Source organism: Callorhinus ursinus, unplaced genomic scaffold (genome assembly GCF_003265705.2).
Source record: "Callorhinus ursinus isolate GAN/ISIS: 27379988/994484 unplaced genomic scaffold, GSC_fseal_2.0 scaffold4, whole genome shotgun sequence".
Classification (NCBI taxonomy): Eukaryota; Metazoa; Chordata; class Mammalia; order Carnivora; family Otariidae; genus Callorhinus; species Callorhinus ursinus.
Genome location: NW_027397066.1, coordinates 62,090 through 79,001, shown reverse-complemented (window position 1 = coordinate 79,001; position 16,912 = coordinate 62,090). Strand labels below are relative to the sequence as shown.

The following is a 16,912-nucleotide window of genomic DNA, read 5'->3' as shown; positions in this document are numbered from 1 at the left end:
CCCAGAGCCCACCTCTGTCACGTCTTTGATGTTCACCATCTTCTTGGTCTGAGCCACATGGCCCACAACCCCAATGTCCAGCGGAAAGACGATCTCAGAGTCGGGGGGCACCAGGCAGTCCTCCAAGACACTGCCCGGCTGCACACTGAAGAGGCGCGTGGCTAGCTCAGCCACACCATTGCGCTGGCGGTACATGAAGAGGCTGCAGCGGTCAGCATGCAGGATGGTGCAGAGGCGTCGCAGGATCTTGAAGACCACCCGCTCCATGTTCACGTTCTCCTGCATGTCCTGCACCAGCTCGAACAAGGCTGCACTCTCCTCCACCTGGCACAGCTCGCGGAAGCTGGTGCAGGATGCTAGCTGCCCATCCTCGCAGGCGCCAGCCACATTCTCGGGGCTCAGCTTCTTCCCAAAGTACTCGTCTGAGAAGCCGGGGTTCTGGTCGAGGAACTGCTGCACCTGTTCCTCACTGAGGCTCATGGTGTCCCACTGCCTGTCCGGGAGACGCGGCCCGTCCCCAAGCACACACAGACTCCCAGCAAACACTGTCATCAGCAAAGCCTTTCTTAGTGACGATTACCGAGTCCTGGGAGGGCACAAGCTGACTCACCCATGCCTGCCCCCCTTGGCTTAGATCTTGGACTTTCCACCCCTGCCCCTGGGAAAATCAGACCCCCTGGAATGGTGGCAGCTGGGTCACAGCTCAGGGGCTTCTGCCTGTGGCGGGGGTCCTGGGCAGCCAGTGGAGCAGGTCCTTACACCTAATCCCCCAGGGCAGGTAACCCCACAGACACTGTGACCCTTTCTGCCTGGGGGATTGCAGCCCCACATCTCCTGGCACTCAGACCTCGGCTCCAGTGTGCTGGGGAGGTAGGGGACTGCCTCGTGGAGATGCTGCCCAGCCCTAGGCAGGGAGGGGGACCCCTGTACAGTGCCGAGGTCAGCAAGTGTAGCTCCATGGCTCCACCTTCATGGAGGGAAGCAACAAGAGGGGAGGAAGGTGGCCCAGCATTCATTGTGGAAGTGGGACCACAAGATGGGGGGTTTGCATAGACTTTCCCTTCTCTTTGATGGTGAGGAGGTGGCCTCGCAGGGGAGGGGTTTGCACGCAACAATAGGTCACCTGAGTGCACAACAGAGCTTCTCTGTTAAGAGCTAGCACCCTTAGTTAGAGGTTGTCTTAGTGAATCACCACCACACATCTTTTTCCTTGGCCCAATCCCTACTTATTGGGCACTTTTATTCATACTGCTAGACCCTCTCCTCACACAGAATCCACAACCACATTGTGGGCACTGCCATGTTGTATAGACAAGATTGTTCCTGAGCATATGTGCTTCAAACAGGCTGGCTTCCTAGACAGCAGCTGGGCACCTCTCTCCTTAACCACCTGCCTGGGTGTTATACAGACGCTAGCTTCTCTATGGGCCATGGTGTGACAAAAACTTTGGATTAAAACTGGAGGACGTGCCCATGTCTGTCTGACTCTCCGGCTGCTGGAGTGCCCTTCACTTCTCTCAAGAGACTGTGTGCACTTGTGTGTGCGTGCACGATCATGTGTGTGCATGCTGCACGTGCATATACATGTGTGCATGTGTGTGCACGTGGGCCGAGTGTACAAGTGCATGCGTGCGCATGCACAATCATGTGTGTGCATGCTGCACGTGCATATACATGTGTGCATGTGTGTGCATGTGGGCTGAGTGTACAAGTGCATGTGTTGCATGCGTGTGCATGCCCACGGACTGCTGGAGGGCTAGGGGTAAGAGTTACATCCATGGTGTGCACATCACTCCATATACTCCAGCTGTGCACATCACTCAGCAGAGACCAGGTGGGCACCTGGCGTTCTGGGCTCACCTTTGGCAGTGGCAGCCATGACCGTACCCACAGAGGCAGAAGAACAGTATAGCTGGAACGACTTCAGGCCCCTCCAAGCCAAGGACCAGGCATCACAAACCAGGGGCCTTGACTGAGGGAAAGGCTGAAGGTTTCCTCATATTGCCTTTTAACCAGGTTGCAGGGGTCGTGTGTAGTTCTGAATTTTACTGCATTCAGCTGATAAAGATGTGTGTTCGTGCATGTATGAGTGTGCATATATGCACCCACGTGTGAGTGTGCGCACATGTGTGATCGCGGGGCCAGGGAACTTCTTGTGCCTAGACACGTTTTCTCAGCACAAGCCTTGGTTCTGGGGGTCTTTCCCTGTGGGCTCTGGGCTGGTGCCTCACAGCTGTGCTGTGGCCATAATGGGCCCGGCTGGCCGAGCGCCGGGCACAGGCCCTTGGGCTCTGACACTCTTGTCTCTGCTTAGTCACACAGCAGACTCCTTTCAGGGATCTGCTCTGAGCAACCCACTTTTCCTAAAAATAGGGAATTCTGCCTGGGGACTGGGGGAGAAGAGGGAGGCAGGTGCTGTGGGTGGGGTGCTGTGGTGCTTAAAGATTTGGGGCCAGGGTTGGGGGTCACCTTGCTCTGAATTCAGTCCCCAGACAGCTTCCAGAGCCTTCCAGCGTATTGTCTTCAGACGCTCAGAGCTGCAGCCCAAATTATGCCTGATGTGAGGGACATGACAATGAGGCAGCCATCTGGCTGAGCGGTCCAGGGCAGCAGGGTCTTTGGGGGGACACTTCCCGAATCCTTGGCTCACTCCACCCCGAGGCACACTCGGCTGCAACCACCCTCCCTGCTTCTGCTCCCTGACTCCTGCCAGATGACTCCTTCCCTGCAAGGCTGAGGGCATGGGGCAGAGGTGGGAAGCTCACCTGCCTATGAAGCACTGGGTGGGGCAGGCCCTGGGGCAGGGGAGGCCCGCCGGGGAGGGAGGCACCTATGTCTGGTAGCCGTAGGGCTGGGTCACAGCTGTGGGAGCGACATGGCCATGGGCTCAGAGGCACAATGTGCTCAGGGTCGGTGGGGCGGAGGGGGCTCCTTGCAGCGTGGGTGCGGAGCAGAGGAGGTTGCTGGTGGAGGAGTTCGGGGCGCTGTCGTGCCATAGCCAGACACCTGGGGTGTCCCCCCACCCCTCGCCTTTACACAGTGTGCCCACCAGACCTACACTGTGGTTCCTGTGTCACTGTACCTGTCGGTTTCCTTGCCCCTGAGCCTGCAGTGTTTGCAGGTGGGGGAGCCCTGAGGCATCAGGAGTTAATGTCCCTGGAGGAGTCCTTGACCTGTGACTCATGGGGTCGTGTGTAAATACCCCAGTCACCTCTCCTGTGGGGCCCCAGGATAACTGAGGAACCACACATTGGCTGGATCGGCCCCTGACCCCCCATCTCATTTCCTGACACACCCACTGATGCTGCCTGGGGCCCCTGAGCAGCCCTCAAGGGGTGGATCCTTGATGCAGTTAGGGTTACACCTGTGAGATAAACCCGTGAAATACACTTTTGGGGTACACCTGTGAGGTGTACTTGTGAGGTATGCCCGTGATGTGTGCCTGAGGTACACCTATGAGTACACCTTTGAGATGCTCTCGTGATGAATGTGCATGAAAGACACTCCTGAGGAACACCTGAGAGGCGCACCCGTGAGGTGGGCCTGTGGATACACCTCTGATGTGCACCTGTGTGCAAAGGCCCATCAGATACAACAGGTAGCCTCTCCACAAATGAATGTGGGAGATGTTTGAGGAGAAATGGGATTTCTCCTTTGCTATGTTCCTATTAATTTTACCTCATCATAATGTGGGATTTCAAAATTAGCAAGTACACCCTGGGAGCCATTTATAACAAGAAATATGTCTTAAATAGCTATTACATGAAGAGAACTCCAGTATCTTATCCCAAACTGTGGAGAGGATGCAATCTCACAAGCAGCATTATGCCTGAAATTAAAATTAACCAGTCAAGAGGAACGGCAGGGATGAGAAAAATCATTGTTCACACTCAGGGATCTCCTTCCATTTCCAGGGCACAGAACTGACACATCCATCAGGCCTTGTACTTCCATAAGGTGAGTCTTGCCAGAGGGATGATAGGGGAGGTGCTAACTGGCCATGTCACCAATGGGAAAAAGGGTGGGGTCAGTGGGGAGATGCCTCAGATTCTGACCGCAGGATGGGGCCTGGGGCAAATTGCGGGCTGAGGGTGGGCATGTACCCACAACCCTGGCTCCATCCTCTGCTCCCACCAGCTACCTGACCTCAGGGAAATCTCTCAGCTTCTCCAGGCCCCGACTTGGCTTCTGGCCAACAAGATCTTGCTGTGGGGTTTTTTTTTGGGGGGGTGAGAAATGGTGATATAAAGTATGTGGCATGGGCACCAACACACTGTGAGGTCCTCCTGACAACAGCCCATTGAGGACCCCATCCCTGCATGACCAGGGAGAGGGGAGGGGGGCCTGGAGGGTGTGGGAGAGGACAGAGACCTAAGTGGAGGGGGTATGGAAGGAGGAATGCAGAGTAAGGGGTAGTGGGATGAGGGGCTGATGCAGCCACCTGTCTGGGCTCTGTGCTGACCTGGGTGGGTCGGTGGGGGTGGGGGGCAGGTATGGCAAATCTTGGGTAAGGAATAATGTTGGACCAAGAAGAGAAACCCAAGACCTGAGCTAGGTGTTTGGGGAATGGCGTCCAGGAGGGATCAGCACTTTCTCACTCATTTTGTGATTATCTTCTGGTAGGGCAGACTCAGGTTTGATGTGCCTGAACCCCTGTCATGGGGTGGGGAACTGCAAACCCCAGGACCACATGCCTCTGCTAGGACTGTCGGGGGGAGGGCCAGCTCCTTGTGGTCCTAGGGACTGCCACCTGGAGCATAAAGGGCAGACGTGGGGGCAGGAGGCAGAACACACATCCTTCTGATGGTCCGGGCCTCCCTGGCTCCATCCCAGCAGGATCTGGGGTGCTTCCAAGGGCAATTTGAGGGGTTTGTGACTGGTTGTCCCTGGTAAGCCCATGCCCAGGGGCAGCAGGTCGGGGAGGGGAAGAGCAGGAGCTACAGCAGCGGCTGAGGTCTCCCCTAGTCCAACAAGCGAAGGGCTGGACCCCGCTGCCTGACTTACAAGAGAGGTCATCTTAGTCCAGCTGCCAATTGACCATGGCTTCGATGTGACCTCAGGCAAAGACTGGCAGAAAAACTGCCCAGCTGAGCCCAACCCAGATGACAAGTGGCCCACAGAACCAGGAGCAAATGAAATTGTTTCAGCCACTAGTTTTGGGGCATTTTTTTCATGCCTCAAATGTAACTTATACTCCTGGATTCTCTAGAAAACAGAGCCTGGGGCATGGCTTAAGTGCAAATACTTCATAAGGGAGATTCGATCCCAGGCAGCAGTGGGGGTGGGCAGAAAGTGAGTTGGGGAGGGTTGGAGCAAAGCCATGCTAGCACCCTGAGCCTCGGCTCACAAGGACCTCTGGTTGCCCCTCAGGCTGGCGCAGAGAAACCACACCTCAGAACAGCCACAGAGGAGAACGGAGGGGGATTTTTCTCTACTCCTTCAGCGTCCCGCTTCCCCCTGGCCAGTTTGCCCACATAAAATGAGCTCTCCACATCCGCAGGGTATTCCCACCTCCTTGTCAGCCATTCAGAAGCCCAGATGCCCTGCCCCATCGAGTGGCATTTCATCCACAGTCAGAAATGGCAGGAGAAGCCCACCATGAGGGGGAAGGTGCCCTCCCTGGGCAAGAGACTGGTCAGCACCAGGTGGGCCAGGTGGGCAGTCGGAAGTGGCTGAGGTGGACCAGAGGCAAGGACCTGGGACACTAAGACAATTCCAGGGCCAGCATGTCACCACCAAACAGGATGCAGCTCTTCCATTGGAATAGAACACGTAGAAGTCACATGGGAAAACACGTATTGTCGGAGAGCTAGAGATGCAGAGAAAGATCACGCCTCCACCTGCCATGAAGAGGTAAAGTGTCCATGGGAGGAGGTGCAGACCTCACTCACTAATGCTGTGTCCATCCCAAGAGCTACATGCGTACTGATGGTGTCAGATCTCTCCAGACTGCCTCCTCTTCACACGCACATTGATGTGAACCATTCTGTAATGAAACCACAGGATGCAGGACATTTCACAACCCGCCCATCAAAATTTTTGGTGGCTTCACAGTATTCTATTCTACTCTATTTCCATAGCTTATTCAATTTCCTCTTCATGGACATTTAGGGTATTTCTGTTTGGGTTTTGAGGGAAAATAAACGATGCCCTCTTCTCTGCCCAGTTCTGGAACAGGTGGGAGAGTGGATGGAGGAGTGGAACCTTTGTTGCTGATGGCGCCCTCAGGAGGAGTGGCCTTGTATGCTGACCAGGTGGCCAGAGCCAGGGCAGCCCACATTTGTCCCAAACACACATCCAGGAGAAGAGAGCAGAAGAGATGGGATCTCTAAAGCGTACAGAACTTTAATGGTTTCACTTCATGCAATCAAAAGAGGGGCCAGTAGCTGTGACTGCTAACCAGGTAGCACCCCACCTCCATGGGGTGGGTGCCCAGGGAGCACGGAAGCAGAAGCAGGCACCTTCTCAGTGCCACTGGGGTTTGATGTCTTTTCTTTTCAAAACTATAACAGAGAGGGCTGTGGTGAATTAACTTGTGCCTTTTGTTTTATAACTTGGAATTTGTGAATGTGATCTTATCTGGAAATAAGGTCTTTGTAGAGGTAACCAATTTAAAATGAGGGCACACTGGATTGGCGTGGGCCCTAAATCCAACCGCTGGTGTCTTTATAAGAAAAGGCCATCTGAGGACGGAGGCAGAGATTGGAGGACTGGGCTAAAAGCCAAGGGACCCCAGGGATTGCCAGCACCACCAGAGGCTGGAGAGAGGTCTGGAGCGGATTCCCCTCACAGCCCCCAGAGGGAACCTGCTCTTGGTCTTGGACTTCTGGTCTGGGATCAGAACTGAGAGACAATACATTTCTGTTGTTGTAAGCCCCCACTTTGTGTATTTGGTTAGGACAGCCCTAGGTGACTCACAAGGTGGGGAGGGGCAGGTTTGGCCCATGGGCCACAGTTTGCCTGTCTAAGCCAGCCTCAGCCTTCTGTCCAGACTGGTTGGGGACCAGAGCTGAGCCACACTGAATGCTTCCTGACAACTGCTACGGGGGCAGAGGGCGAAGCCCCTTGCCCAGATTGAGCAGTCACGGCTCTTTCCTTCTTCTGGACCTACCCCAGTTGCAGCTGTCTTGGGGAAGACAAGTCTGAGGTGGAGCCAAGACCAGAGGACAGAAACGCCCAAGAACTTGTAGGGACAGAGTTGGAACCAGCCCACCCCCTGCAGTTTGTTGTTCCAGCCATTTGAGCAGCTTTTCCATAACTGCAGAGGAAAGGTTGTAAGACATTTGTCTGTGCATCACAGTTCAGTTATTGTACTAGTCAGGGACCCTGGGAGAAACAGAACCAATAGGGTATAGAGAGGGAGAAAGAGGGAGATTTATGTCAAGGAATTGGCTTGGGTAGTTATGGAGGCTGAGAAGTCCCACACTCTGCTGTCCACAAGTTGGAGAGCCAGGAAAGCAATGGTGTATGTATCTGCCCCAGCTCAGCAGTCCAGCAGAAGGAATTCTCCCTTTGTCCACTGTTTGTTCTAGGCTCACCCTCAAAGGGTTGGATGAGGCTGCTTTACTGAGTCCACCGATTCGAATGCTGATCTCATCTGGAAACACTCACAGACCCACCCAGAAATCATGTTTAGCCAAATATCTAGGTACCCGGTGGCCCAGCCCAGGTGACTCATCAAATTCACCACTGCATTTACTAAAAGATCAGCTGTTGTACCCTACAAAGCCAGCTCTGATAACCAGACCCTGCCAAGTGGAACTTGGCCCTCTGAGACCACAGTCTCCCCAGTGGGCAGCTGCACCAGACACCCCCAAGGCAATGCTTGCCCCTGAGGACAGCAGCTGGGGCTGAGCCAGCCCAGACCTTAGATGTGCATTATCGCCCTTTCTGCTCTGTCCCATGAACTTCTGCTCAGCTTCCACATGGCAGCCTCCCAGCTCCATCCTGCCTCCAAGCACTGAAATGAGGTTTTCCCACCTAGAGACCATTGCCAGCACCACACATACAGGATGTGAATGCTACGTGGGGCAGCCTCAGAGATGAAGCTGGAAGTGTCCTGGGGTGAGTGGGCAGTGGTAAGCTGGGGCCCAGCCACCTGGGTGCTCAATGCTGCTGTGAGGTCCTGCTCAGAGCAGCCAGGACAGTAGCAGAGACCAGCCTGAACTGCCTTAAACAGGAAGGAAATGTGTCATCTTACACAACTCAAGTTTAGGAGGTTGGGTGACCTGGGGTCCCTGCAGCAGTACAGTGTGGATCCTATAGCTCAAGGGCTGGCTTCTCTCTTCCTGCCAGCTCTGCACCCCTCAGCATTGACCAGGGGTCCCCAGCTTGTGGCAGGGGCAGTCAGGGCTGACTGGCTTATCTTGGGCCCCCAAGAAGTCACAGAGTCCAGCAGAGCCCACAGTGGAGAGGGGAGGGACCCCTGAGGGGCATGGCCTCTAGGGAGAGGTGGCCCACAGTGGACTCCACACAATGGGCTGTTTGCAGTTGAGCCCATGCAACAGGGACCATATGGTCTTTTTTTTTTCCTGTTTTTTAAAGAGAGAGAGAATGAGAGAGAGAGAAAGCATGAGAGGGGGGAGGGTCAGAGGGAGAAGCAGACTCCCTGCTGAGCAGGGAGCCTGATGCGGGACTCGATCCCGGGACTCCAGGATCATGACCCGAGCCGAAGGCAGTCACTCAACCAACTGAGCCACCCAGGTGCCCCGACCATATGGTCTTAAAGCCTAAAATATTTACCATCTGGCCCTTGACAGAAAATGTTTGCTACCTCCTGGCTTAGGTTAATCATAGCCCAACCCTAGAGCTGGTGGAGGTGTTGGAGGAGGACATTGAGAGGACTTGACAGCTGGTCGACCTGTGAGTTGGACCTGGGTAATTGGAGGCTCTTCATTCCCTCCTCTGTCCTTGGAACGTTCATTCTGCTTGACCTCCCCACTCCCAGAAGCTGTTCCAAAGAACAAACCTGACGAAGTAATGTGTTGAGATCATCTGGATGGTATATGTGACTGAACATCCTTAGGACCATTATGTAAACGTTTAAGATTCCGGAAGGCAGATGTGAAGATCTCCTTGTCTTGTGGCCACCCAGGACAAGACTCATGGGTAAATTTCCCTGCTTCTTAAACCTGCCATTTGCCAACCTGAAGTAGACTGCCTCTTTCTTCTGTCTCTTCCTGCCCTTGAGGTCTGGAGACCTATTTCAGATTTCACCTGGGAAGCTCCCAAGGAGGTTGCAAACGAACAGGAGGGTCATTGTCCCTGAGCTACCTGGGCTACTTGGAAGGGGATGGATGTCTGAACAAAAATCGGGTCCTATAAACATCCAATGGCACCTGCTTTGGGCGAAGCACTGTTGGCACCAATGGGGACTGGAGTTTACTGTAGGTTTGGTTTCCCTCTTCATCCTGTTTCTCAGCCAGCCAAGAAGATTGGCATGTCCCAAGCCTGGAATCTCAGAGTGGGACTCACCACAGGAAGGGAGACTGAAGAGACAGATGGAATGCATTAGAAAGCAAGGAGTAAGGGACAGGGTCCTCAGTTCAGAGGAGATGTGTGATTACAGTGGACTGAGACAGAAAAACTCAAGTAATGATCATAGAGCCAAGGACCAAGAGGGAGACTGAAAAGCCCCATGATAGAAGAGTCTGGCTCAAAGGATCAGTCTGCTCTGAAGAAACTGTAGCTGCAAGTAAAGTGGCTTCAGGACCCAGAGTTGGGAGAAAACACTATTGCCCAGCTGGGGTTGTAAAGCAGTGGCCAATACTCTAGTAACAGGATTGAGATCCACCCCTCCATCCCTGCAGTTGACCTCAAGCAACTGACCTGTGGCTTTGGTTAATGTGGGAGGAAGCGAGATAGTTACTTCTAAATAGCCATAATGTAGGTTCACCATTGCCTTTTATCCCATTTCCATAAAAACACCACATCCCCAAAAGGGTTGTTTCCCCATGTGGGGTCCCATAATGAAGAGGACATAGCATAGCTGTCCAGCAACCATGTGATGTGAGTGAGGGTACTTTGGTTGTTGTAAGCCATGCTCATCTAAGACTGTTTACTACCTCAGCATGATGCAAGAAGTTAACTTTTTTTTAAACCACAGATGCAGAATTGAGTTAATCCTGTTCCCTGGTTCATGAGCCATTATCATCATCGGTCCATGCAAGGCCTCTCTTGTATCTTACTTTATCCATCCATCCTGCATCCCTCCCCCACCCCCCATCCATCTATCCATCCACCATCCGTCTGTCCTCCCAGTTCTTGTCTGCAAGTTTGAGTACTCCCGTTTAGTATCTTCCGTCAGGTAGCACCTTCAAAAAGTTGTGGGGGAGTATAAAGAAAAAGTGAAAATTTCTTTTAGGAATTCAAGTTCAATTCACTTGTTATTTTAAGCTACTAAGCAATGTTTAAAGGAAAATTTATGGCATTAAATGATTATATAAGGAAAGAAAAAAGGTCTCAAATCAGAACTAGAAAAAGAAGAGCAAACTAAAGCCAAAGTAAGGAGGAAAAAAGGTACTAATAAAAGAGCAGAAATCAATGAAATAGAAAACAAACAAAAATAATGAAACTGACCACGTTTTGTGAAATGATCAAAAATATCAATAAACTTCTAGTCAAGTTGATCAAGAAAAATCACACAACTTATCAATATCAGGAATGAAAGAAGGAATTTCACTACAGATCCTACAGAGACTAAGGAATAAAAATTTTTCAACATTTTATTCTCTCAGCTTTATTGAAATTTTCTTTTATAAATTCAAGTTCAAACTAAGAGATTTGATTCACGCATTGTTATTTTAATACACTAAACCAGAGGTAAACAGAACAGAACAGAACAAAACAAAACAAAACCTCACAGCCTGTCTGGGCTTATCACCTTGTGTGGGAATATCTTACTTTTCAGATTCAGTGTGTGCTCCTTTGTTCTGCTTAAGTGTGTACACCATGTGGCACCTGACCAAGCCCACTGCTCTACCTGTCCATGCAGTGAGGGCTGGAGTTTTCTGCTACAGCCCAAGAGGGGTGCATGTAGGTTAATGGCCATGCACCAGCCACTGGGAGGGACCCACTGGCCACGGGGGACCAACACTCACCACTAAAGCTGATCTTGGGTCTGTGACTTCTAGTGTGAGGAAGCTTGCTCCCTTCAGTGCTTGACAGTGTTGTGGTTTTTTTGGTGGCTCTAACACCAAGATGTAGAGGGCAGAAGTATTTGTACTTCTCCTGATAACAGGCAACAGATGCTACTTGCAATGACCAAATGGGATTTATATCAGGAATGCAAGGTTGGTTTAATATTGAAACTCAAGGAATGTCATTTGCCATATTAACAGACCGAAAAAGAAAAACCAATTTATAAGTTAACCACTTACATTGGGACAACTTTATGCCAACAAATCTAAACGCATAAATGTAATGGACAAATTCCTTGAAAGACACAAACTATTAGCATTCATTAAAAATGTTTTAACCTGAATATTCCTAAAACTATTTTTTAAATTTTTTGAATGTATTTGAATTTATAGGTAAAATCATCACAGAAAGAAAACTTTAACCCCAGATGGGTTCACAAGTGAATTCTGCCAAACACTTAAGGAAGTGTTTTCTGAAGTATTTCTTAATGAAGAAATAATACCAATTTTATACAAACCTTTACAGCAAAGAGGAAATGAGGGAGCATTTCCCAATTCATTTTATGAAGTCAGCATCACTCTGATACTAAAACAAGACAAAAACATCACAAGAATGAAAACTATAAATAATACCCCAATTAACACAGACCCAAAAATCTTCAACAAAAGAATAGGTGTATCCAACTATGTGTGAATGGATAAACAAATTTTGGTGGAATTAGGCTCAGCAATATGAATGAATGGATAAAAACAAAGCATTATGCCAAATGCAAGAAGCCAGGCATAAAAAATATATATTTTTTATGATTCTAGGTATATGAAATTTTATACTAAAGCCACAGCCAGAAAACAGATGAGCAGGTGCATGAGGTGCGTGGGAGCTGGGGTGAGGAGAGGCAGACTGACGGGAGGCACTGTGTGCGTAGCTGGGATAGCCCTGTATCACGACTGTGGTGATGACTTACACCACTGTGTACGTTGTCTACATTCAGCAGTTGTACTTAAAAATTAGTGATTGCTAATTGCACATAAATTGTGTCTCAGTAAAAAAGGGCACAAAAATCTGAACAGATATATTCCTCATGATCCAACAAAATGCACGCCAAAGCACATTGGTACACACATATAAGAAAGTTCACAACAGCTTTATTTGTTTAAACTATAAACAAATCAAGTCATCAGTAAAATGGATAAATACATTGTGGCATATTCTTATAATGGCTTAGTATCCAGCAATGAAAGTGAAAGAGCTACAGACACATCAATCAACAGGGATACATTTTACAGATATCAAGTTGGATGAAAGGAAGCAGACATAGAGCAACCATGTTCTATAATTCCACTTTTATGAAGTTCAAAAAACACACAGAGCCAAACTAAAATGTTTAGGAGTACATGCCTAGGTGATAAAAGTATAAATAAACACAAGGAAGTGGTTTCAAATGAAGTTGGCAGAACCTTTCTGGGAGGGAGGGCAGCAACTGGGGAGGGGCCTGCTATGCGCTCAAGTCCTGCAATATTGCTCCTTGACTTGGTGGCAAGTATCTAGATGCTCATTTATAAGTCATTAAGCTGTTACATGTGTATTTTATGGATTTTTTCTGTGGATCTATTATATTTCACAAAATACAAGCATTTAACATAATAATTAAGGTGCATTCTTGTGTCTCGCAGAACTCACTGGCTCTGGTTTCATGAGAGGGAGTTCTTTAGATTAATCATACCTATGCAGAGTTGGCACATAAATGCACACACAACATCCGTAAGTGAAGAGCGGTATTGATTGTTTCTTGAAAAAGGGGACTGAGAATTAATAATAAAAGAAAAATTTGACTTTTTAGCCAGTTAAAAAGATAAAGGATAAAAATACTGAAAAGTTAAATGATAAATTAGAAAAAAATAATTAGAATCAGCCAAATTAACTGAAGTCAACTCTCAAGGAGACTGGATTTCCAATGCTAATAAACATGTAAATATTAAAATGAAATTTAAAGCTGATAGGGAAAATATTCTTCATTTGGAGCATGATTACTGTTGTAGTCAGAAAAAAAAAATAAAAAAACACATGATGGTTCCAGCCACCATCTCTGGGCTCTGGCTCCCTGTTTTTAGACTCAGGTAGTGATGCATCCTGCTTGGAGGTGTGATGCTGGTCCTTGCGGAAGTGTGTGCACCTGGTGGGCTATCTGATGTTTGAAATCACTCCTCCTTCCCCAACAACCTGTCTGAAGTCATCGCTCCCTGAGGTGTTGCTTCTTTTCAGAGTGGGTCCCCTGCCTGATCTCTGAGCACCCCAAATCACCCCACTGTGGACCACAGCTACTCCCTCCCAGGGGGCCCCTCTGGCTTTGCTGTGCGGCTGGGAGGGAAGGGGCTTCACAGTTGAGTCTGGCAGGGGTTGGGGGAAAGGGTTCCACAAGAAAGCAACAGAATCAGCTTTCAAAATGTGCGTGGGTCATTCCAATTCATATCCCTGGTTATAGGTGTCAGAAATCACTTCAGGTGCAGAGAGGCCCTTCCCACGAGAGAAGGATGGTTATAGGGTCACCCTAAAAGGAAGCTCTGTATAACAGGGACCACAGGGGCACCTGGGTGGCTCAGTGGGTTAAGTGTCTGCCTTCAGCTCAGGTCATTATCCCAGGGTTCTGCTCAGGGGGGAGTCGGCTTCTCCCTCTCCCACTGCCCCTCCCTCTGCCCCTCCCCTTGCTCATGCTCCTTCTCTCAAATAAAAATAAAGTCTTAAAAAAACAATAACAGGGACCACAGACTGCTGCCCCTCCTTCCTGCAGACAGAGGGGAAAACAGGTGACTATCTGCTGAGTGCCAGGCAGCAAATAGGGGAGATTACAGTGCTTGCAATGAGCACCATGATGGGGTAGGACTCTTCCACCTGTGCCCCAAATGCTCCCACCAACCCCACATGCATCTCCTCAACCCAGTCTCAGGCTGAACCCTGGGCACTGTTCCCCCAAAACACGCACCACAGCATGTACCTACCCTTCTAGGGTCTCGTCATCCTCAAGATGAATTCCAAACTGGCACGGCTCAAGAACCTTCATGACAGGTCACCTGCTCTCTGCCCCCAACTTTTCTGGAGGTCCAGGAGTTCCAAGCTCTCTCCTCAGGTCTTTGCCTTTCCTCCTGCTGCCTGCTCCCACCTCCCTCGTGGCTCCCTCCTAGAGAGCCTTCCCTTACCTCAACACAGAGGTGGATGCCTCTTCTGTCTGCTGGCTTGGCCTGTTCTCCCAGTGAGCAGAGCCAAACAGATATTTAGATTCTGTCACAGGAGAGAGAGTGACCCAGGTTAGTGGCTGACCACAGCTCACTCATTCACTGAATCCACACAGCCATGTCAGGACTGAATCCTGATGGCGAGGAGCAGCGGGACAAGTTGGGCATGGACCCTGCCTGCATTGAGCAACTAACCTGATGGGAAAGACAGACCTTTAGACCACCAAGAGTTCCTACCTGTTATGGGGGCCCCTCTGCCAGGGGCTGGGGGGGCAGGGAATTGGGGGACACAGGAAGGAGGGGAAGCAGGGAGGGAGGTTAGTGGGGCAGAGGGAGGTGAAGGGGTAGGGAGGCTGTGCATAGAGCCTGGGTTTGAACCCTGACTCCACAAGTAACTGCCCTATTCATGGAAAGCCTCTGTGAGAATAACAGGGCCACCTGACTCAGGGTTTGTTGCAAGGATTAAATAAGAAAACCCTTGCAAAGCACTCTACAGTGTTTGGAGGACAGCAGACACCCAACAAAAGTTAGTGAGGTGAAGCTAAGATGTAAGAAATGAGAAGGCAGAAGCCAGGTGAGGATGTGGCAAGGGAAACATACAGCAGAAAGAGGGAACAGCATATGCAAAGGCCCCATAGCAGGAAGAAGCACGATGAGTTTAAGGAACAGAGAGGTTGTCAGGGGGATGGAAGGGTCTAGCCAAGGGTTGATGGGGGTGGGGGGCACCGAAGGAGAGAGGAGGCCAGACCTCAAAAAAAATCCCAAGCCTCTGACCTTCATAGTAGCTACCACACAGCCCCCTTCCAGCCCAGTACCGCCCCCCCCTGCCGCGAGGACTTGGGGCCTCCTTCCCAGGATCTGGGCGGGCAGAGGAAGAGACAACGTCAGTTCACTTCCGCCCCCAAAGCCTAATCAATCTGGCTGCAGCAGCACGCATGGGGAATGGAGAGACTGCTCCATCCTTCTCCACGGAGGTGGCTGCAAACCTCGTCTCCCTGGAAACCGGAATAATCATTGGAAGTAAGCTCATGGCAACTCCGCTCACGCGCGTGGGTGCCACGATTATTATACAAGCTGATTTACACACTGTCCTTTTAAAACCTATACACCATAAATGTGAAAGAAGGCTCACTATTCCCACTTTTCTGGCAAGTCATCCTGCATGCGGAGCAGGACAGAACGGGGAGGTTCAGCTGATGTTCTAAAATCTGCACTCCCTGCTAAAAATACAGTGAAACCTGCTCCTTCTCCTCACAGCTATGGCAGTTCGAGTCAATCCCACGCAAATGTCCAGAGAGCCGCATGAAGGGCCTTCATATTACATTTACTGGGCAGATGGTTTCCGTGAAATGTGGGCGAGGGGCTCCTGCGCGCCGGCTGCCTTGCGAATGTGGGTGCGGCTTTCTCCAGACACAAGGAACCTCTGGGGGCTTGTGCCCGTACTTACCGGGCACCAGTGGACATGCACTCTGCCCAGGAAGGGGCATGAAGCTGTGAGCTCAGGGGGTGTCTCCGTAGGCCAGAACTGGCTAAGCAGGCGGCAGGAACGGAGGTGTGTTCCAAAGCACGCTGCCTCTCCCCAGCTCTTTTCCTAGCTGCAGCCAGGCCTGCCTCTCCAGGATGCAACGCAAAGTTATTTAACGCTGCGGTTAGCCGGCAGAGTGAGTCATGGGCTCCCCAGGCCTTGCTGCGGCAGCAGCAGAGATGGTGGGGAAGGAACGGCCGGCGCAGGCCCAGCCACTCGGTCTGGTGGGACCTCAGAGGGCCTTCCAGAGACTTCCCATCCCAGGGCTCCTTTCAGGAAGAGGATGGAGGGCCCAGAGAGGGGGGGGGGGGGGGGGGGGGGGGGGGGGGGGGGAGAAGGTCATCTCCCTCGCCCCACACAGGCCCACGCCTTTCTTCACCCACCTTGAGTTCCCGTGGTCAGAAAGAGGCGCTTGACCGCCCCCCCAACCCCCCACCGTTGCCCTCAGGCCGTGAACCGCCTTCTGATGAATTAACTCACACGTACCCGAGCCTGAGGAAAATTCCTGCATGATCCCGGAGAAGGGCTTTTTAGACTAAAGTCCAAATGAGATTCATCCGAGGTTCTGCCTGAGGCTTCACCTCCAGCTGGGCAGCACCTCTACCCACCACCCTCACGCACACGAGCCGGCGATTCCCAGGCTGCGCTGGAGGGTCCCAGCACCTGATCTCCTTCTCTCTCCTTTCCCTGGCACCCAGACTCCCGCACCCATCCCCGCCCCCCGCCCAGCACCCAGGCTCACCTCTTCCCTGGGCTCCCATCTCCCCTCCCTCTCACCCAAACCTCCTCCCCACCTGGGCTCTCCCTTCCTGCGTCCTCCTCCCTCCCCTGATTGCAGACTGGCCCCCTGCCCTTCTCCTGCACTCAAGCTCTCCCTCATACCCCGACAGCACCCGGCTCCCCTCTTCCCCTCCCTCCCTGCACCCCAAGCTAACTTCCTCAGCCTTCCAGGCCGCTGGCAGGCCGGTGGGAGTGGAACCTGGTCTTCGGGGAAGTTCAGACCTAGGGGCACAAGAGG

General features: G+C 51.3%; 1 protein-coding gene across 2 annotated transcripts in view; it reads right to left on the bottom strand.

The window, feature by feature from the left end:
- Positions 1–480, bottom strand: part of PDE6B (phosphodiesterase 6B) — a 35,727-nt gene extending 35,247 nt beyond the window's left edge. For both annotated transcript variants that reach the window (XM_025887147.2, XM_025887146.2), the window contains exon 1: positions 13–480. In XM_025887147.2, the coding sequence (XP_025742932.1) occupies positions 13–480 (468 nt within the window). The remainder of the gene's footprint in view (positions 1–12) is intronic.
- Positions 481–16,912: the final 16,432 nt, after the last annotated feature.